The 20,696-nt window shown below is 47.4% G+C and overlaps 3 protein-coding genes across 13 annotated transcripts in view; 2 read left to right on the top strand and 1 right to left on the bottom strand.

Moving 5' to 3' along the window:
• The window catches only part of palld (palladin, cytoskeletal associated protein), a 53,864-nt gene extending 46,310 nt beyond the window's left edge, over positions 1–7,554 (bottom strand). For all 6 annotated transcript variants that reach the window (XM_076045672.1, XM_076045673.1, XM_076045674.1 and 3 more), the window contains exons 1-2: positions 7,401–7,554; positions 5,355–6,335 (exon numbers count right to left, since the gene is read on the bottom strand). In XM_076045672.1, the coding sequence (XP_075901787.1) occupies positions 5,355–6,334 (980 nt within the window). In that variant the 5' untranslated portion in view covers position 6,335; positions 7,401–7,554. The remainder of the gene's footprint in view (positions 1–5,354; positions 6,336–7,400) is intronic.
• A 1,734-nt stretch (positions 7,555–9,288) lies between these two features.
• Positions 9,289–15,841, top strand: anapc4 (anaphase promoting complex subunit 4). 3 transcript variants are annotated; one of them, XM_076045727.1, is made up of 28 exons: positions 9,289–9,545; positions 10,151–10,266; positions 10,380–10,485; positions 10,582–10,714; positions 10,805–10,879; positions 10,960–10,995; positions 11,086–11,130; positions 11,216–11,300; positions 11,389–11,496; positions 11,672–11,842; positions 11,934–11,998; positions 12,093–12,135; positions 12,243–12,319; positions 12,404–12,504; positions 12,584–12,635; positions 12,729–12,784; positions 12,873–12,919; positions 13,090–13,146; positions 13,235–13,291; positions 13,403–13,496; positions 13,588–13,685; positions 13,945–14,006; positions 14,102–14,140; positions 14,224–14,325; positions 14,404–14,481; positions 14,574–14,741; positions 15,134–15,257; positions 15,432–15,841. In XM_076045727.1, the coding sequence occupies exons 2-28, from the start codon at positions 10,159–10,161 to the stop codon at positions 15,657–15,659; spliced, it is 2,415 nt and encodes an 804-aa protein (XP_075901842.1). In that variant the 5' UTR covers positions 9,289–9,545; positions 10,151–10,158; the 3' UTR covers positions 15,660–15,841. The 3 variants fall into 3 exon arrangements, with proteins under 3 accessions (XP_075901842.1, XP_075901843.1, XP_075901841.1); XM_076045728.1 differs by having other exon boundaries at positions 10,141–10,266; positions 10,969–10,995; XM_076045726.1 differs by having other exon boundaries at positions 10,141–10,266.
• Positions 15,842–16,204: 363 nt separating this feature from the next.
• slain2 (SLAIN motif family, member 2) overlaps positions 16,205–20,696 on the top strand; it is a 17,055-nt gene continuing 12,563 nt past the window's right edge. For 2 of the 4 annotated variants that reach the window (XM_076045730.1, XM_076045729.1), the window contains exons 1-2: positions 16,205–16,938; positions 18,995–19,137. In XM_076045730.1, coding sequence (XP_075901845.1) covers positions 16,469–16,938; positions 18,995–19,137 — 613 coding nt within the window. In that variant the 5' untranslated portion in view covers positions 16,205–16,468. The remainder of the gene's footprint in view (positions 16,939–18,994; positions 19,138–20,696) is intronic. The other 2 variants (XM_076045732.1, XM_076045731.1) reach the window with 1 other exon arrangement.

Here is a 20,696-nt window from a genome sequence, read left to right as displayed (position 1 = left end):
AGAGTGATGTTTGCTGGAACTTCTGCATGTTATGAATGGAACAAAAAACAAGTTGGCTGGAGGTGGTTCCAGAGGGTGGAGCCAACACCTGCCTGAGAGTGTTGTCAATGGCCTGAGGAGGTATTGAAACCCAGTGTGACACCACAAGGGGTGGATTTCCTGAAGTGTCTGTTCGCACAGACTTTCTGAGAAATGGAGCAAGCAAACGAGCGAAGGATGAACTCACTGACACTGACAAGGATTAGAAAACATAAATAAAGTGGATTTTGTATAACATGAGGTCTTTTAACGTGTAGAAGTTTCAGCATGCGCTATTGCCATGATGTCAGCGTGAGCCGAATCTTTTCAATGCACAGAGTAAATATTTAGAAGTGTTTATTCAATGTTCACCAAATAATGGAGTGCATCTCTGTTTTTTTCAAAACATAGTGCAAGAAAGTACAAAAAGTAACAGGTGGCCAGAAATTTTTCGTAAATGTAATCATATTCTGCATGGGAAGAAGGAATAAGAGGAACATGTCCAACACATGCTGGTGCTCAGTCACACAGGGAAGAAGGACAAAGGATCGGAAAGCGAGACTTCACACTCGGCCTCCAGGCTGGGGGATGTGGGGGAGGGGGGGAGGGGGGAGCTGCCGTGGCTGAAGCCAGACAGCTCCGGTCGTCAGCACGGTCATTAACGCTCGGCTGAGGAATAGCGCTGACGTGCACCCGTGTGTCTGACTATTTTACTGCCGATAAATGAGCCGATAAATCCTCTGCTAACACAGATCAACGGCTCTCACGTCGCTGTTTCACAGCCACTAAGGCAGATTAGGACCAAGACTGATAATTGTTTTGTCTGTGTGGCAGAAATGCCTCGGAGGCCTGCGGCGATCGGGGAACCACTGCTCTCACTGACCCTGACACGTGGGACGCACATGCGGAGGTCGGCCGTCCCGCACGTCGGCGCGTGGGAGAGCGGAGCAGTACGTCAAAGCTGACGAGCTCGCGGCAGCCTGCGAAAGCCGCGGCATAGCATCGGCAGCTGAGAGCTGCAGCCTCGTAAAATGCTTTCAGGTCTCAGGAATGTCAAACTGCTCTCTGTATAGATTGAATTTTAACTGTGCGAGCGAGTGAGCGAGCGAGCGCAAACCCCGCAGCCGCTCATTATTATTTCTGGAGCTTAAATATGAAATGACATCATCATGCTCGCTAACTTTGTGAAAAAAGGCGAGCTATTTAAAATGCCAGGGCTCCATCTCCACAACCCCCCTCCTCCCTTCTACTCCCCCTGCAGAGATCAAATGAACCCAGGAGGGAGATTTTAAAATTATGGCCTTTCCTTAAACAGACCAAACACACGGCATTGCAGCGGCAGTACGTCATGAGTCAGCAGCGGGTCACCTGCGATGACCTCATCCTGGGTCCACATGGTTCAGCCCACTGGGATTGTAATTATTAGCTGGAGTAAGCTTCTACAACCACAACAACAACAACAACCACAGACACAGAACAGAGAATCTATTTTTTTTCTCCTGTGTCATCGTCTGGAATTTTGACTCCCACCAGTTTTCGTTTATTTCATTACACAGACGCTGAAGCTGAACGGTTTGCACTCAGTTAATGTCAACAGAAATCAGTCAGCGAACAGCAGAACCAGACGTGATTTCTTAATTTTTTTTTTATATTTGGGATGATGTGGAAGGACACACGCGGGGGGTCGCTCTCTACTCATAAAGTTGTTTATCCTGCAGTCTGATAAGTTGGACATCACATGAAGCCTCCTCTAGAATGTTTCAGCAGAGTTCGGATGTCCATGTGTGCTGCCGGTGATGCTGTCAGCTCAACCTGGCCTGACTGATGAAATCCAAACATAGGCCGCAGCGTATGTTTGACAACAGAATTCCATCGTCGATCTATGGAATTTCATTTCCTCCCGATGGCCGGCGCTCGACAGGTCCTGTTGCAAAATCCATCATTTCATCCTCCAAACATTCCGCCCATTTGCGCCTGCTCCCCTCTCTCGTTGACCATCCTCCACCCCATTCCTCGACTGAGTTTTGAAATAGCTTTTGTTTCACAGTTGTCAGCCATAATAGCACAGGAGAGAGCCAGACGCACTTCCAGCAAAAGCAGACAGTGCAGACTACCAGCGGAGACAAATCTTCTGCCTAGGAGGTACAGAGAAATCAGTCATCACGCACCCCGGACAGCGACCAGACCTCACACTGGCAATTTTGTTAAGAAACTCTCGTACGCAAACATGCACGCCAGAGTCTGTACTCTCTCTGAAGCCATCGGATAATCATCATGATCCAAAACTAGGTCCTTGAAGGGTGAAAGAGGAGCCAAAAAAAATGACCTCAGACTCCAAAAATGCACTCGGTGCTCCCCACAGGGAAACAGCAGACACGGATCTCAATACCAGAGGTGCATCATTATAAGCAGATCGTTGCATAAAACACTGCGTTTATGTGTGTGTGAGCGACACCAGGCGCCCGGCACCGAAAACCTCTTTGGCTGAAACAAATTGTGGCTGACCACGGAAAGGCCGCGCCCAGTGCCCAAACACCAGGAATGTCTCTTTCACTGGCCGCGCAAAGTGCTGGCATCAGCTCGGCACCGACTTCAAAAGGCCTGAGACGAGGGAGGAGGTGGAGGACCTGCAGGGACTGGCAGCCGCATCAGAGGAGCTGCTAACTGGGTATCTAATCAAAAACTTAAGCTTACTTTTGTTCCCCCTTTTCCTTCTTTTCTTAAGCCAATGGACAAATCCCCTCTGATGGTAGAAGAACTGATGCAAAATGTCGGGGATCATCGTTTAAAAAAATAAAAATAATAGGTGCACGAAAATCTTGCTACACAACGTACCAAGACAACATGTTGGGTTTGCAAGAGCACAAGCCACGAGTCGCAGAAACGAATGATTTTAAACAATATTTGGAGAAATTTGAAGCAGCAGATTTGCTAGTCTCGGCCTCATTTCTCATCCGCTCTATTCATCTGATTTGAATCAATATAGTTCTCATTGTAAAACTTTCATTTTAACCAACCATCAGCTCTCAAAGCGCCCGCTGTACTGCAGTGAATATATTGCCGAATACTGCCCTCTAGTGGCCGCCCTATATTGAACAACAGGAATGAATGGGACTTTTTCAGCAGCTGCTGATTAACCCAGAACACAACAGCTGCTGCTGCACTGACCAGACACGATAATATTATGTAAAAGCAATGAATTTTACTGTCAGCTTCCTGAAAATGACACCATCTCTCATTTAGAGGCACCTTGAAAGAAATAACCCCCCCGCACGTCCCCGTATTCACCTGCCACCAGCCTTGCATTCATTTTCTGTGTTTCATAACGCCAGTGGGACAACAGTGGCCTGTTTCTCGTGCGCCCACAACGCCACCTTCATGCTCGCCCCAAGAAGGTGCGAGGAGACGTGGAGCCTGGCGACTGAAAGCGCCTCGTCGTTGCATTGCCCGCATTCCCGGGCCTGGCTCCTGTTGGCCCCCGAAGACTATTTATACAGACGCAGAAGAGGCCCTTCACAGTCCAACGGGGAAAACACACATCCTGGGACATTAACAAAGAGATCGCAGATCCATTTTAGATGGAGACAGAGCCTCAAGAAGGACGAGGGAGCCGACGAGGTTTGGTTCTGGGCGATGTCTGGGAAGATGTGAAGACATGTCAGCGTGTGAGAGGGTGGAGATAAGTGATGCGTGTGAAGGTGATGGACAGGCAGATGGAAATTGCTCTGAACGTTACAGTGTGGTCCGGGATGACTGTAATTCGCCGAGCGCAGTTCTGTAACACTGAAATCACCGCGACGACTGTCGCTGCAGGCGGCGGCTTTCACCGGTGCAGGTATTCATCTCCAAGAGTAAACAACAGGCATGTCAACCGAGCTGTGAGGTGACACGTCTAGGAAAGAAGAGAGGAGCTTATTTATAGGGTGACCTGCTGCAGAAATAATTCACACCGCTTCTGTAAAACGGCCGCCGGGAGGAAGCAGGGTGACTGATACACCTGCAAAATGTGGAAATCCCCAGCAAACTAAAGGAAACTCTGGTGGTCCGACAAACTGACAAATCCCATCATCTTCTTGATACTTGAAATGAAAGACATGAATCCTGAAGGCCATTTTGCCAGGAAGCTCTTTGGAAGACATGGTCGACTTTTCAGCCTTCTGGATGAAATCATTTATCACTTAAAACTACACTTTTAAAAAGGTTCTAACAAGTTATGTTTGTTCTGTTAATGCAATCTTATCAAAAATCTTTAGATTGCGTTTAAAATGAGACTGTTTATTCCCAGTGTGTACATTCAAGCACTTTGGAGTAGCTGTTTGTTTTCCTTGTGTAACATGTTTTTCTGCCAATGCACAACAACTTCCTCATTACCACGTGGGGCCCCCAGTGGGTTTAATTACTGTGCCTGAATTGACCAGTGTTGCGTTGACCCTCACAGCTGCTGCATGGACTGACCTGGCTTTGTCAAACTTTACTGCTACTCTGACAGAGGAGGCTCAGAAAAACCCTGAACAGGCAGCACTCGCACCTCCCTCCACCTCCCACCTTATCTTTAACGGCCTGGGTGAGTACAGCTTAATCCTGATACGTGCTCTGGCCAACGTCACCCACACTGTGGCATTAGCGGCACAGGCTCACAGGCGGCGGGTCAATGAATGCAGAGAAAGTGTTCATTCAATATCTCTGAGGGAAACCAGCCAAAATGAGGAAAATCTGACCTATTTTACTCCTGCAGAGATGCAGATCTGCATTTTTAACTAAAGAGACAAAATGAGAAAATGAAAAGACAACAAGAGGTGATGGGTCTTAAGATATCTTAAAATACAGAGAGTGTTAGAATCAACAATGAAACAAGCAACTGATTAATAAAAAAGAGGAGAAATTGTCTTAATTTCTTAAAAATAAATCTGCAACACCTTAGAATTACATTTGTAGACCAGACACACAAGAGATATTTGTAAAGTTCAATAGGTCTGCGGCATATTTAGGAAACAACAGCATATTTTGCCCTTTGTTTGCAGCCTCCCACAAAAGCAGTCCTTTTTTTTGACTATGATTTAGGTATACCTTGATCCATTTCACCATTTTTTAAAATGTTTTATTCTTTTCCATTTCCATTTTTGCAGAGAGCACACACACACAAATACAACTTTTATGGACTTGGACTATGCACTTACTACATGGCAATATTTGATATTGGTCAATCATTTACCTTTTGAAGCAGTTTATGAACGGAAAGCAAGAAGTAAAATATTGAAATAATGATAATAATAACATCTGTCCGTGACACTGAAATCTCCACGGCACTGCTGAATCGACCTCCACCAACGGCTTACCTGACAAGCGGATGGGGGTTTCCTCTCACTGTGCACTCCAGACGGATGGGACTCCCCTCTGCCACCTCCTGACTCTTCAGCTTCTGGAGAAAGCAGGGCGGAGACAGCGGTCCTGCGGAGGTGGGAGCCCCAGGTGGCTGGTACCTTGCGGCGGCCGCCACTCCCACCGCGGCACGCAGCTGCTCCTGAGCTGGCTGGCTGCACTGCGCCTCCTCTTGCTGGCTGGGAGGCGCCGGTGCAGCGGAGACCGACCCCTGGGGGACCGGGCGCCGGCTCCTGGGGGACAGGTAGCCACTGTCGGGGGAGGACGAGTCCTCCTCCTGCTGCTCCAGGTGAGGGGTGCTCTTGAAGATGGACGAAAGCTCCTCGATGAAGGTGGCAGCTCGGCTGCAGAACTCCGAGGCTGACGCCGTGCGGTCGTTCAGCTCCAGGCCTTCGTGGACCAGCCGGGGTTTGTCCTGCTTGTACACTGGCTGGGCTGGTTTGTGGTAGATGGCCTTTCCAGCTGCAGAGGAGGAGGAGGAGGAGGAGGAGGAGGAGGACTCGCTGGAGGTTTGCAGGGGTTTACAGACGGGGGCCGGCACAGCTGCCGCTGCAGGGCCATCATCTGGAGGTGTGGTTTTGGTCTGGTGCTGCTGCTGCAGGTGTTCAGTAGTCTGAGGACGGCCGTGTTGGAGAGCCTGCTCCTGGGTCGTGGCATTTGAAGGACCTGGATCTTCACATTCACATTGGTCACCAAAGGCCTCCCGGGCCAGATCCAGGCTGAGGTTGATCTCCTCTACACTCAGGAAGGCAGTGAGGTCGGCAAAGTCCCCGTCTCCACAGTCCAGCTCTGTCATCGAGTCCACGTAGAGCTCGCCGTCGGACGACGCCTCTGAGAAGACGCCGCCGTCGCCCTCCAGGGCGCCGTCCCCGCTCCCTGCCGGCTCCTTCAGCAGCAGCGACATGGGGAGTGGCTGGTTCCAACTCCCGTCCTGCATCCTGCAGCATAAAGGCAGCTGTCACCGAGCAGCAAATGACACACATTTACATCGCAGACACAACGCTTTAGACACCAATGCGTGAGGTAACCACGACCAGGAATAGGACATGAGCGACGGAGAGGAGTCGGCCTTCAAATATAGAGCTCACAATACTGGATGGTTTAGTCTCACAGCCACAGCTGGCAGGGTGAGTCAGGCCAGAGCTGTCTGGACACAGATGATGGGTATTAGCGAAGGCCCAAACTGAGGTCACGGCTTCTCATCTCGTTGCTCCATTCAAACAGCTCCCCCACACTAGCTGCATAAAATTAGTGCTCGTGCTGCATCAGAAGTTCTAATTTTGTCTGATGGATGTTTATCACAGACAACCAAACCTGGTAATATCCTAAGTGCCATAAAGATTCTAAATTGTCGCACAAAATGTATGTCTCAGTCGAAATAGAAGCTATAAAATGTAGTTTATTCCTGCAACCAATTCTATTGGTTGATTCTTACAACCTAGATTGGCTGTTATTGTTTGCCATCAATCTACATCCTTCAAGATCTGCACGGTCAAATTGTTTTGATCAGGTGTTTGTCTCTGCTTCTCCGTATCTCAACTCGCTGTAGGTACAAGCTTGGCGCAGGGTGACACTCGGCGCCTCATGGCGTCCTGCAGACCAGCTGTTGTTATTTTTAATCTCCTGGGCTATGTTTCACAGCAGCGGCGCGAGCTCGGACAACCGCAGTTTAGAAATAATGCTTCATTAAAACGTGAACATTGGAAAAACGCAAACGGGTCTGATGACACACCGAGAGCCACAGACACACAGACTGTGCCGCTGTGCGGCTCAACCCCACTATGATCTGGGGAGGACAATAAGAAACGCTGCTGATTAAATATGAATGTGGAACGTTTAAACGGATAAAATGTCAAAGTTTCCACTGAGTCCCAACCCTTTCAATATCCCCTAATAAAATTAAAATTAAACTAAAGGCAAACCAGAAAAAAATCCCAATGTATGTAAATGTAAAACCTGTCACACGTGAGGTATAAAAACAGCATAAACAGAGACAAACCGACCTTAAAGTGAGCTCTTTGTCCAAACACCTTCTCCTGGTTTAGTGGTTCCAGGTTGTTGTTGTTTTTTTCTTTAAACTAAGAATGACTGAAAAAGAAGAAGAGCAGTCCTATTGGTCGGCCCGTCGGCAGGATCTCTCAGGTTCGGGGTCCAATTGCGTTGTGCTTCTGCAGTGGCCTGCTGTCCCATCTGTCCCGCACTCAGACTGCTCACTGTGTGCGTCTATATTTGGCCCCGGCTCAGGTTTCACAGCCAGGATACTGGCATGGAGGGCCGAGTGTTATGGTAGTCCGGGGAAACACAAGGTAGCCGTGACATTTTTTTTTTTTTTTTTTTTTACCAAACCGGCATGCGCTCATCGAAAGCATAATATTGTCCATTGCGTTGTTGTAATTGGAACTGTACACAAACACAACATGGGAATCATGCCGCTCTCTGTCTGCCGAGTTGAGTTGAGGCTCAGTGCACCACTTGCAATTTAGGGTTCCGCTTGTCAGGAGTTACACGGGAAAGTGACGTCTGGCTGTCACTGGGGCCAATTGCACCCAATCAGTTCCAGCCCACCCACTTTTGGAGCCCACCTTGGCTGACAAATCCTCTCACATGGGCCGGCTGGCTGTGCCAAGACCTGTTTGTTTCTAATATCAGCTGATTGGATACCATTAAGAAGAAGGCGTAGATTGGTCAAAATGGCTCAGTTATTCATGAAACATATAAAAAGAAGCATACATATTGACAGTGTCTTTGATAGTGTATAGAAAATGCATATTTGACACTCCAGGGAGCACCCCTTCATTAACATTGGCTCAAAACAAGAGGCAACATCATTAAAACTTTGATGAAGTCTAAAATAAGAAAAAGAATAATTGTCACATATAAAATGACTGTGGAACTGTGCCAGAAAAAGGGAGACACTAAAGACCATGACCCAGTCTGGATCCACAGCGGGAGACAACTCTGACGTTAGCAACACTGGGAAACAATGTCCTAGACTGATCACACAGCCAGCCAGTCAGTCAGTCAGTCTGTCAGGGGGATATCTGACTGATAAGGACCCTGCGGTCTATTTCTGGGGCCATTATCACGTTTTGTGCTCTCGGAGCTATCCTGCCTCTTCAGTCAATGTACTGATTACAGCTCAGAGCTGGTGATAATTCTGGGAAGGACTTTCCACTGAAATGATACCTCACACATACACTTATCATGTTGATCTTAGCTGTTGTCTGTGCTGAAATGGTATGAACTGTTTCTTGCATCATATATACAGTATGTTTGCAAACAGCTGGGACTGTCCCATAGAGCTATACAAATGAGAAAGTATCATTATTATCGGGCCATTTTTTTCATTCCGGCAAGAGAATAAACTCTGCACGTTTCTAGATTAGACTCAGAGGTGGCGCGGAGAGTCTGTGGCATGTTAAGAGTAAAACTCGCTGTGCAGCAATGCATGGGTGGCATCATGGTTTCACACACACACTGGTGATGTGACAAAATCCAATTTATTAGTAAGCAATTAGAATTGTTCCTCCACATGTAGTGTCAATACTTTATTTTACATGCCATATTAAGGTTTGATAGTTGATATTTATCTTTTATTCTATTAACTGTATCCCCTAAAATGACTTCTCATTTATGTCGTCAAATCTTGCTTGCAGTACCACTATTTCACCTGCATGGGTCATCTCATTGCCTTTGAGACGCAGTCCAAATTTACCGTTACAGTATGAATGTGTCTGTGTCCGTCTCCCTACGTCTGGAGAACTTTTTCCGTTGATGTGCATTAGACCCAGTTTAGGCTGGGCGTTGATGTGTAGGTTTCACTAAAAAAAAAGTAATCGGGGTTTCCACTGTTCGCATTGGTTCCTCCAAGGCTTCCGTTGCTGCTCTATGATTGGTCAAAGCGAAAAAAATATGGCGCCGTCTGCTGAATTGTGAAAACACGACGAGGAAACGCTTAATACTGCGTTTCACCGGTGAAGAGTGTAGCCTACATGAAACTTTTGTGTTAAGAATAGCTCTGTATCAGTTGTTATCTGCGCGCCCGGGATGTTCAACAATGAGTGCTTAATCTGTGGCTTCGTGGACTTGCTAACAAAGCAGCTAGCGTAACACCAAACCCTTTCTAATCAGTCACCTAACCCCATCAGGTAAGACTTCTCTAAATTAACTAGGCAGCCAGATGTCCCCATTTCAAGTTTACTTAGTCTGTTTTGTTGTTGGGTATTGATAATGTATTGGCCTCTGGAAATGTACCTGCCTGTGATTTTAGTTGTACGACAGTGACAGGCAGGCATATCACATCCGTAGAAACGTAAACAGTGGAAAGACCTACACACGAAACCGTGAAATTAGGATGATCTTTTGTTTTGTGATCGTTTGTCGCTATGTTTGTTTGATTAACGGGGACTCCTGCATTACTGCACGGATATCATCGTATACAAAGTAGATGGCATACGTGCAAGTCTCTAATTGCGTCTAAAGTTGTAAATTGTAACCCTTGTGTTTAGCTTCCAGAATTGAATATATGCAATACAGAGCATTGACATTAAAATGCGGCAGTCATGTTAGATATGCATTAAGACTAATGTAGGACTTTAACAAAGAGTGCGCCTTAATTTATGCGTGCAGTTGGGCATGCTCAAATTATTTTTGTACAATATTTTGCATTCAAGGTTTACACCACCAAACGGTTGCAGTCATGATCCTGAACTGTTACCTGTAATTGTTCTTTGTGTTTGAAAGCCTCTTGCAGCGTCCAACATGCGTGCCTTCAGGCAGGTGGGAGAAAAGCAGCTTCCAAACCCGGTGCTGTGTATGGCCTGGTCCCCTAAGAGGGATCTTATAGCTCTGGCCAACACATCAGGAGAGGTTGGCTTAAAGTCCCATTTTCCTTATCATGAAACTTGCTTGTGTGTGTGGGTTGTTTTTTTGTTTTTTTTTCTACCATTTTGTAATAGTGTGGCTGTTGTTTTTGTTTATAGTTGCTGCTCCACCGTTTGGCAAATTTCCAGCGTGTTTGGAGCTTACCACCCAGTGAGACGACCGGGTGGGAGATCACGGCTATTGCCTGGAGACCTGATGGCAAAAGTTTGTCCCAGCTTCTTCTTGTCCTTTTTCTTTTAATGAGTCACCATGACGAGTGATTAGATGATTAGATGACTATTGTCTCCTTTCACCTTCCAGTACTGGCTTTCAGCCTTGAAGACACCAAGCAGGTGGTCCTGTGTGGTGTTGAGAAAGCAGAGATCCTTCATGTGTTTCCGGTGCAGAATTCCATCACCTGCATGCACTGGATGGAGGTGGCAGAGGACAGCAGGTATGTAAAGCACTCTTGAGATCAAACCAGTGGCTCAAAGGATTTTTGATCACTGACATACTTTTGTTTTGAAATGTCTGTGTGCCTCAGTGCCCTTGGCTCATTCTGCAGCTCAGAAGATGAATCCAAACTTTTCCTCCCCAAGTTACCAACTCTTCCCAAGAGGTATCATCAGTATATAGAACACATTGTTATGTCACATACAGATTTGATTTTATAGTTTGTTTGTTTTTTCTCACACTTTGTCTGCACAGCTACAGCACTTCTTCAAAGATCTTCAGGTGAGCTCATCACCTGCACAGTGGTATTTCTTCCCACAAAAATAGCTTTTGCTGCTGCATTTGCTTGATGCATTAATTTGTCTGTTGCAGCGATGAAAAGTCAGATGAGATGATGAATCTGCTGGGAGAGATCAGGTGAAACCCACTTTTAAATTTGTCACTTCTTTGTATTTAAAGAAGACCTGGAAATTATTTCATCTGTGTATTTTGTCCATCGCAGGTTGAACATCCTTGTTCTTGGGGGAAACGCTGGCCTGCTGGAGCTTTACGCCTATGGAATGTACAAGATTGCCTCTCTGACAGATGTGAGGCACCTTTGTGCATTAGGACAAGCACTTTGTATCTCCCAGAATCTCAGATAATTGACCCTCTTTATCTCATTGCGCTCTGCAGGTCTTAGGAACGTGTCGCAGCCTCAGCCTGTCCAGTGATTTCAAGTCTCTGTCTGTGATCTCGGAGGTCAAGGCCACTGATGGCAGTCTGGAGATCTGCTCCATTCAGGTGAGATGGGTTCTGTAGCTTCATCTCTCACTTCTCCTACACTTTTTAGTTCTCAGTCGCTCAACACCGACTTTATCTTTAATGTAGGTTAGCTTTACACATTGTCAACTGCTGATTTTCTCGTCTGTAAGCCAATAGCTGCAGCTTTTCACTTCAGTGCAAACCTGTCTCCTAGCTGGACACCAGGCTGCTGTCAGACTGCTTGCCTGAGGTCACCAGGATGGCCCGCAAGTTCACCCACATCGCCACCTTGCTGCAGTACCTGCATCTGTCACTCACATGCATGTGCGAAGCCTGGGAGGACATTCTTATGCAGATGGACCAGAGACTCACTAAGTTTGTCCAGGTAGGCAGCCGTGTTTTTTTTTTTATTTTAGTCGTGCTTGAACATGGGCAACACAGCACAGACAAATCAACGTCTCCCAAACTGCTTCTAGGAGAAAAACACAAACACTCAAGTTCAGGACGAATTTCTGGAACTTTTACTGTGGGGTCAGTCAAGGTAAGGAAATTAGAGATTACTTTTGTCGCTGTTTGATTATTAAACATGTTACCATGTGGTGTTTTTCCTTGCTTTTGACTCTGCTATCATACAGCCCTGAACTACAGGCTCTTCTTGTGAACCAGCTGACTGTCAAGGTGAGCGCGCTCAGTGATGTCAATTACTGCTAGCCACTGTACATGACAGTACAGCAATATTCCAAAAGAGGAATCCATGAATGAAAGACTGTATCTTCCACTCTCAGGGTCTGAAAAAGCTCGGCCAGTCCATCGAGTCGTCCTACTCCAGCATCCAGAAGCTGGTCATCAGCCACCTGCAGAGGTATTCAACCTATTGACTTCTTCACACTGCCGGTTAGCTGAGATCTTGCAACCAACGCCTCCTCCTCCTGTTCTGCTGCTGCAGCGGCTCTGAGGCTCTGCTCTACCACCTCAGCGAGGTGAAAGGCATGTCGCTGTGGAAGCAGAAGTTTGAGCCCCTCGGTCTGGATTCAGCAGCCATAGAAGGTACAGTGTGACAAACGAGTGAAAGAAAATACGTCCTCTCAACACATCAACATCCAAATGCATTTTTTGGGGTTTTCAGATGCCATCACAGCAGTGGGTTCATTCTCTCTGAAAGCCAATGAGCTCTTACAGTGAGTTGTTTTTTTTTGTTTTTTACTATTGTTTATGTTGTGTGCTTTTTGCTTAGTGTGGTTAAGTGATAGCACTTTAATTTTGCCATACAGGGTGATTGACAAGAGCATGAAGAACTTCAAGGCGTTTTTTCGATGGTTGTACGTCGGTAAGAAAGAAACTCTTCAGTTAAATTCATAGTGTGAGCGTGGCGTTTTTTTTAAGATCTGTGTTTGAAATTTTCATGCTTCCTCCAGCTATGTTGAGAATGTGTGATGAGCATGTACCTCCGGAGCTCAACAAGGTGAGTTGTACAACAAGCTGACACATAGTGTGTGTGTGTGTGTGTGTGTGTGTGTGTGTGTGTGTGTGTGTGTGTGTGTGTGTGTGTGTGTGTGTGTGTGTGTGTGTGTGTGTGTGTGTGTGTGTGTGTGTGTGGCTTGAATTATTTGAACATGTGTTTTCATCCCTCAGATGACTCAGAAAGACATTTCTTTTGTTGCCGACTTCCTGTCTGAGCACTTCAGCGAGGTATGACCCAAATTAAGAAGACTGCCATTAAAACTCATTAAACGTGCAGAACTTGTTTGTGGCTACCTAATTGCTCCTTCTTTAATAGAACGAAGAGCTCTTCGATCGCAAGGGAAAGTACTTCAACGTAGAACGGGTCGGTCAGGTAAGAGACTGTGTTTGTGCTGCAAATCTTCAGTTTTGTTTGTTTTTTGTTTTTTTTGAAGAGAACTCTGGGCTGACAGCTGGGTTTTTATTTTTTCATGTGAACTCGCAGTACCTGAAGGATGAGGACGATGATCTGGTGTCTCCACCCAACACAAAAGGGAACCAGTGGCTGAAGTTCTTGAAGGAGAGCAAGTATTTAAAAGGTGAACTTTCCTATTGTGAAAAGTGTTTGTCTTGAGTTTTATGAAAGATTAACCACTGAGGTGAAGCCTGACACCTTTTATGTTCATGTAGAGAGTCCTTTGCTGTTCCCATCGTATCCCCACAAGTCACTGCACTTTGTCAAAAGGATGATGGTCAGTGTGATCGAGCAGTGTCTCCAGAAACCCGCTGTGAGTTTTGCGTGTTGCAACACCTTTCTTTTCAATGAGGATAATAAAAACACAAATGAAAATCCTAGAATTGTGCTGTAAAAGGTTTCATTACATGTATTTTCTCACAAACACTTAATACATTTGTACATGGAAAATAAGAAACTATAGGGTTCTTGATTTAAGATTTTGTAAAGTGAATAAGCTCTGATTTCTTGTTAACTTATTCAGAAAAATAAATCTTTTTTTATTTTTTTTTTCTTCTCTTGTGAATGTTCAGGAAGTGATCGGAAGGTCTATACATCCAGGACTCTGTTTGCCCTTGTATACTCTACCAGAGAAGTAAGATCCCACCTTAACAATCAAATATATATTTTTTAAATTCCAAATATTTCTCATTCACTGTATTAAATCTTTTTCATTTTTACCATTTCTAGCTCCGAAAGAGCTCCACACCTTTTTGACCTTCCGTCACAGTAAGTTAAACACAAAGCACATCTGTGCAGTTTAAATCTCCTTCTGCTCTTCTGATTGATGGTCTTTACCTGCCGTTGGACAGGTGGAACGACAAAAAAGCCAAAATGCACTATATTTTGTTCTGCATGCCGGAAATTTCGCCAACCAAGCTCTACTTTTTACGCAAGGCGACAGACCCAAACAGGTATGTCGGCGTCTTTGCGGTTGTGTTCATGAGTGTGTGTTTAAATATGTGCCTTTAACCCTACGCAATTGTGCACAGGCACGACTCCAGCAGCATCATGTCCATCGACCTCAGCCACCACGTCGACGGCGCTGAGGAAAACAATGCTGCTGCCCAGTTGGTGTCTCCTTTCATTTTTAGAAATACTTTGTTGAGCTGTGATACTCAATCAGTGACTTGACAACAAGTTCCTTTTTTCCCCCACCCAGGACTACTTACTCGTACCGTTGCCTGGATGCTCGTTTCTATGACGATGAAACGCTAACTGTGGTCTTGGAAAGATTAGAGGAGGAGGACAGAAGCCGCGTCCTGGCTCAGATTCCTCTTGCTTCTGCTCTCAGCTGTGTGAATGAGTTCAACTGGGAGCCTAAACTGAGGTGTGTCCATGTCATTGGAATTGTGGTGATTATCAGGGGTGAGGACTGTATAGTATAGCTGCAAGGGACCTGCTGGAGCACCTCAGGCCTGACACCGTTTAGCAGTTCACAGGTATTTAGGTCTTTGATCAGACAGCAGTGAGTTAACACAAAGAGGAGAGGCAGCACAGCTGCAAGGGCCCTTTTAGCAGGCTGAGGACCCTCTAGCTGCCCACTGAGGTGCCTGATGAAAAGAAAAAACATCGACTAAAACATCAACCCACAGGAATTTACAACAATGGTCCTTTTATTTTCTATTTCTACTGCCGCCTCTTTGTTTCCCAGCTAAGAACATGATGACTGAGGTAAAAAAAAATTAAACACTAAACACTTTGTTTGCCAAACATTGTCAGGTTGGACCAGCAAACCAGTGCCATCCCCTGCCAAGAGCTCGTCCTGGGGAACCAGTGGCGTGAACTGGAAAACATGAATGCTCAGTATGTTGCTGTGAACGGAATTCGCAAAGTGGCTTGTGTGGTACGTTGCCTTCGCATCCAGAACATTTCGAGGGTTTTTGTTTGTCAGATTAAGTGCAAAATAATCCTCTGCCGAGGGGTCAGGAAATGCAGACGACATGGTCTGACGTTGCTCCTTCGGGCAATGTAATAGTGTGTTCCAAAGATTAACGTTTTATTATTCCTGTCTTGGCAGCTCAGCGGTAATCTGAGGCACATTCGTGTTTTTGAGATGGACGTGGAGGACGAGGATGAGGAAGGAGCGGATTCGCAGAATGCCAGCGCCGACCAGGATGGGTTGGAAACTTCCATGGCCAGCCAGGAAAGTGCAGAAGCACAGGACGAAGTCGAAGAAGAGGGGGAGACGGGCGCTCAAAAAACTGAGAAGCATCTGGAGTCTGAGGAGGCTCTGGATGTCTCGTAGGACATTGAATATGGAAAAATGTTTTGTAAAATAAATTGAATTAACTGTAAAAATGTTTTTTTTTGTTAACAAAAAAAAAAAAAAAAAAAAAAAAACTGCCTTGTTTGTCAAGGACGAAAAAGGTTGATCCATTATCCAAATTACATTATGTTTGTTTACAGAAATAAAATGTTTTACTTATACAGTTGTTGTTGTTTTTTTGTAATTAGCCTTGTGAAACTGTGATAACAATTAATAACTCTTATTAAAATACTAAGTACTGTAAATTATCCAGCAAGAAGCGTCATCTATTTGCTGGTCAGTGACCATAATGAGGCGAAAAATAAAGAAGTAAAAATAAACTGTTATATTTGTCCTAACAATTCGGAATTCGTAGTACAACAACATTTAGCGCCAGTAAATTGTTAATTGTATTACGTAATCGGCCGGGTCGCAGCGACGCCCCGGTTTGTTTGTACAATAGCTGTGCCGTATGCACGTGCAACTAGGTGTTGGTTACGTGCTCGCTCCCGACAAGCGACGCGGTGACGTATACCCGTCCGCCGCCTGTTGGTCTTCCACAGTTGGTGACGGGTATTTATGAAAATGGCCTCGACCCTGCCCGTGGGCTCGGCGGACCGGAGAAGATGACGACGCTGAGCCGCCCAAGCCGGTGGAACGCCGAAGTGTCTTCCCCAAACACGTAGTTAAGAGTGAAGCCGAGCCCGAACAAAGAGTGTGTCGGCGGAGAGTCGACGAGAAGTACCGCGGACCGCCGCTCTTTTTTTTTCTTTCCCCTTCCTTCCCTCCGCGGGTGCTGAGCAGCCACTATGGAGGATATCAACTCAAACATCAACGCCGACCTAGAGGTGCGGAAGCTCCAGGACTTGGTGAAGAAACTCGAGCAGCAGAACGAGCAGCTGCGGAGTCGCTCCACCATGTTGTCGTCGTCGTCCGGGCCGATGTCAGCGACCCACAGACCCCTCAGCGACGGCTACGACTCGGCGTCGCTGGCAGCCGGGCTGGCCGGCTTCCCTGGGGTGGGGTTGGTCGGCACGGGTCGCTACAGCGGGCTGCTGGAGAACAACCGCTGCCGGAGCCCCCGGCTGTCGTACGACGGTATCAGTTTCGGGAGGGCGTACGAGCAGGAGGGCGCCTCGGCCGCCGCCTCCGTGTCCAGCATGAACTCGCTTTACTCGGACGCGAACTACGCGGACGAAGGGGAGACGTCGATCCTGGACGAGGTGGAAATCTTAGACCTCGAGGACATGGACTGTCTACACGAGGACGAGGACAGCTGGTGAGTGACAGGGCTGTCTCAGCCGCTGTGTGTGTGATAGTGTGTGAGTCTCTTCCTCTCTCTCTCTCTCTCTGTCGCTTTCTGTTCCGGGGCACAGCTGCTTGACACATTAGCCAACACGACAGAACGTCTGGACGGAACAATCTCAGTTAGCTCGCCTCAGATATGTACTGAAGGGGCCCCATTGTTGGTCTCCGAGGCGATGCCAAGTCACTGCACTTTGGCTCTCTGAGTGTCACAACAACACACACGCTTTGTCATACAGTCACCACCACACAATCTTTATCCACTACTACCTCAAGACAGCTTCTCCACTATTGTAGCCCTGGCCAGGCCAGGCCGAGCCAGCTGGGGCCCCTGAGGGCCTCAGCTGTCCAGTTAGTCTCTGATCATCTGTTGAGCTCTTTCACTGGAGCTAGTTTGTTTTGTCAGTAGGAGGCAGGAGTCACGTTTGTTTGTGTCCTTTCACCAAGTCTATAGAGAGAGAGAGAGAGAGGGAGGTAGCCATGGTTTTATTCCTCCTCTGAGTTTCCTGTAGCATAACAGTTGGCACGCAGCCACCGGTGCTCTGCAGCAAAGAGGAAGAGAGGAAGATCTGAAACCGGACCGCGCTCTCACAACGTGAGGGCACAATCCCATGAGCGCCCCGAGATGACCACAGGCTTCACTGTTTGCAGGGATTACACAGCCTAAGTGTTTACATGTTGATTCACGCTGTGGGTGTTTTCCTGATCTTATAATTGGCCTGATGTGATTTTTTTTTTTTTTTTTCTTCTTCCCTGTGTTGAGCAGCTGCAGCTTTTCCAGGGATGATGGCTTTTGTCACAGATAGGCGCACACTTTAGAGGTGTAATCCTCTGAAGCGCCGGCGCGAGATTGGATTTGCGCTGCTCCCTTAATCTCACCTCTCATCCCAACTTGAAGGAATCCCTCGGGGAGGAAGAGCCTCGGAGACGAGTCCTTGTTTCAGAGACGCGTGCGCCGGACGTATGAGCCCCAACGGGCAGCCAGTTGACGTAGGAAGGGCCTCGTTCAGCTGTAATGATGGGCCGTCCTCAAGCGATGGCCCTCGCTGTCTCTGCCGGCAGGAAGGGCTTGTCTGATCGGCATCTCGTCCTCCTTGGGTAACAAGCGTCGTAACGAGCCGCATTAGGGCGCATCTCTGTACGCCGCGATGACGGACATTGGAAGCTCGACAAACACGAGCGAGATCTGGATTCGACCCGACTCCGTCGCCCCGCTGCCTGTGCCGTCGGGCCGCTCTCCACCTCTTGCCAAGTCACGCTCAGCCGGGGCGCCGTCTAAATTATGTCCTCGCCGTTAGTCTGCAATCTGGATCAGATCGGTTTCTGGGATTACGTGTGCAGTGCCAGGATCTGGCAGGCTTCTGTAATTGACTCCTGTAATCCCAGAATTAGCATCAGACTGGATTTGAAATGGCGCTCTGCTCTCCCGCCGCGCATCCAATCCGGGGAGACGGAGCGCTTTCGGAGGAAGTGGATTTTTGGTGCCATTATTTCTTATTTATTTGTTTTCTCGCAGCGTGCCGCGTTGAATGCGAATGGTGGCCATGGTGTTGGTAAACAGCAAAAGTGTGCAGACCCAGATTCTGTGGTCTTGTGCTGTTTTTCATCGCCGAGATGTTTTTGCCTCTGATGCTTCTTGCCTGGCAGTAAAAGTCCTCTGCAGCGCAGCTGACGGCTGCTGACTCGGGTTTCTCCTCCTCTTTTCTTCCCCCTCTTCCTGCTTCTCTTCTCCAAACCAAAGAAGATACACAATTGATAAATGACACAGCACTGACTCTCACTCGCAGTGGGGCTTAAAGTTCAGAATGATTATTTTGCTGGGTGCTCGAACTGCTTTCAACCACAAGAGCATGTGAACTGAGAGCCGACACAGATCTCCTGTTCTGTGCGGCTGAACTTCTGCACGCATTCCTCTTCTCCGCACAAACGCCTCCCTGTCAGTCCACCTCGTTGCCTCGGCAGCGCTTCATGAACTTGCACTGTTTCTATATTGTTTTGCATTCATTCGCGCCGCTCCGTCTCTTTTCCAGGCTGTACGAGGCCAAGCTGGACAGCCCGCTGCAGAAAACCCAGAGTCCCATCGTGTGGTGCCGCCAGGCTCTCGACAACCCCAGTCCTGAGATGGAATCAGCCAAGCGCTCCCTCATCCACCGACTGGACCTCACCCTGTCAGGTAGCGACAGCGGTCAACAGCAAACCTGTCGACAGCCTTTCTTTTCTTTTCGTTCCTTTTTTTAGTTCTAAAGGGAAGAGGAAAGGATTTGACGGGTTGCCAGTTGTGTGCATCGCTGGGACCCTCTTTCATTAAGGCCCAAGTCCAAACTTTTCTGAGTCTTGCTATTGTTTTCCTGTTTTGTTTAAAGAATAATGGTTTATTTCAAGAAGCATGAAACCTACTTTTTATGTCTCCTGCCAGAAATTATACCCGCTGAATAAAGTACAACAAGTACCTTTTATATATATATATATATATTTGACCTTACATAACTCTCTTCAGTAAGTTGGTGTCCTCTAAAATGAAAAAGTGGAGGTGCGGCACAGATGGTGATTTCATTCACCCTAAACCTGCCGGAACTCTCCCACGCTTTTCCAACCGAGAGTTATTGAGAGTCAAAGTACAGAAAGCCGTAGACGTGAGTTGCACATCTCGGTTCTGCAGCTCTCCGCGCAGGGCTCGAGCCTTCGCCGCCGTCGCCGCCACACTCAATTTTCCATCCTTCTCACTGGAACCGGCCTTCGCTAAAAAAAACACATCGCTAACAGCGCGCCAGCTCGGGAACGCTGCCAGTTTTTAAACAGAGAGAGAGAGAGCGAGAGAGAGAGGGAGTGAGAGAGAGAGGGCGAGAGATTTATTTGGTCGCTGATCAGCTTCATCAGCACAGTGTGACGTCCTCTGGCAGAGTTCGTCCGACAGTTGGGTCCGGCCCTGTTGGGGGAGGTCACCGGAGTGAAAGGAGGCGAGGAGGTGTGGTGCCGTCATCAGGCCTGTGTTCAGACTGAGGACAGAGAAGAACCTCCCGAGCTGCCCTGTCTTCTTCTTCTTCTTCTTCTTCTTCTTCCTCCTCTGCTGCTGCTGCTGCTGCTGCTGCTGCTGAGTCGTAAGAGTCGCGTTGATGTCAGTGTTTTCCTTCAGAGGCAGAGTGGAGGGGCTGCCGAGTGCTCTAAAGGGATAATTCGCCGTAAATTAAATTGCACTTCCTGCTCAGTGCTGTGTGGACGGAGGTCCCGGTGTTGTTGAGCTTCCACCCGGTCCTACTGACAGACACTGACAGAGTGAAAATCATGTTCCCACAAACATTAGCGTGTCTCCAGACTGCTTGTGAGGTGTCATCCATGTTTGTTACCACCATGTTTGTTGGACAAATTCCCCATTCCAGCCTCTAGAACAGGAGACACGCATGTCAGTTCTCATTAGGGTGGCAGGTTGTGCTCTCATGTAAACTAACTTGTCACGGGTTGACATGCAGCTGCAGAGCCTCCAGTGACACGGTGGTGAATGGAGAGAGTGTGCATGTGTTCAGTTAGTGATGTGCTGGATAATAAGTTTGGATGGGAGTTAAAGGTTGAACTTCAAAGGTCCTGCGAGATGCCGCAAGGTGGATCATTCCAAGAAAAACCCTGCCGTGCCTCGTCCTCACCGCTTCCTCCTCGGCTCCTCTGCGTTACCTGCTGCCGCCTAATAATAGCCGGCCCCTCCCTCCTGGGAGGAGTCCCGACCCAAAAATCCTGGCC

This window comes from Nelusetta ayraudi, unplaced genomic scaffold, assembly GCF_046127955.1.
Source record: "Nelusetta ayraudi isolate G7.1 ecotype Tasmania unplaced genomic scaffold, CSIRO-AGI_Nayr_v1 ptg000084l, whole genome shotgun sequence".
Taxonomy (NCBI): Eukaryota; Metazoa; Chordata; class Actinopteri; order Tetraodontiformes; family Monacanthidae; genus Nelusetta; species Nelusetta ayraudi.
Note: the sequence above shows the minus strand (reverse complement) of the source record. Positions and strands in the feature narration are given on the sequence as shown.

Bases quoted from the DNA above. Each gene is read 5' to 3' on its own strand.
- anapc4 (XM_076045727.1), top strand. From the start codon at position 10,159: ATGCGTGCCTTCAGGCAGGTGGGAGAAAAGCAGCTTCCAAACCCGGTG. The intron at 12,505-12,583 runs GTACAGTGTGAC...TGGGGTTTTCAG, and splicing joins GGATTCAGCAGCCATAGAAG to ATGCCATCACAGCAGTGGGT. The intron at 15,258-15,431 runs GTACGTTGCCTT...CTGTCTTGGCAG, and splicing joins TTCGCAAAGTGGCTTGTGTG to CTCAGCGGTAATCTGAGGCA.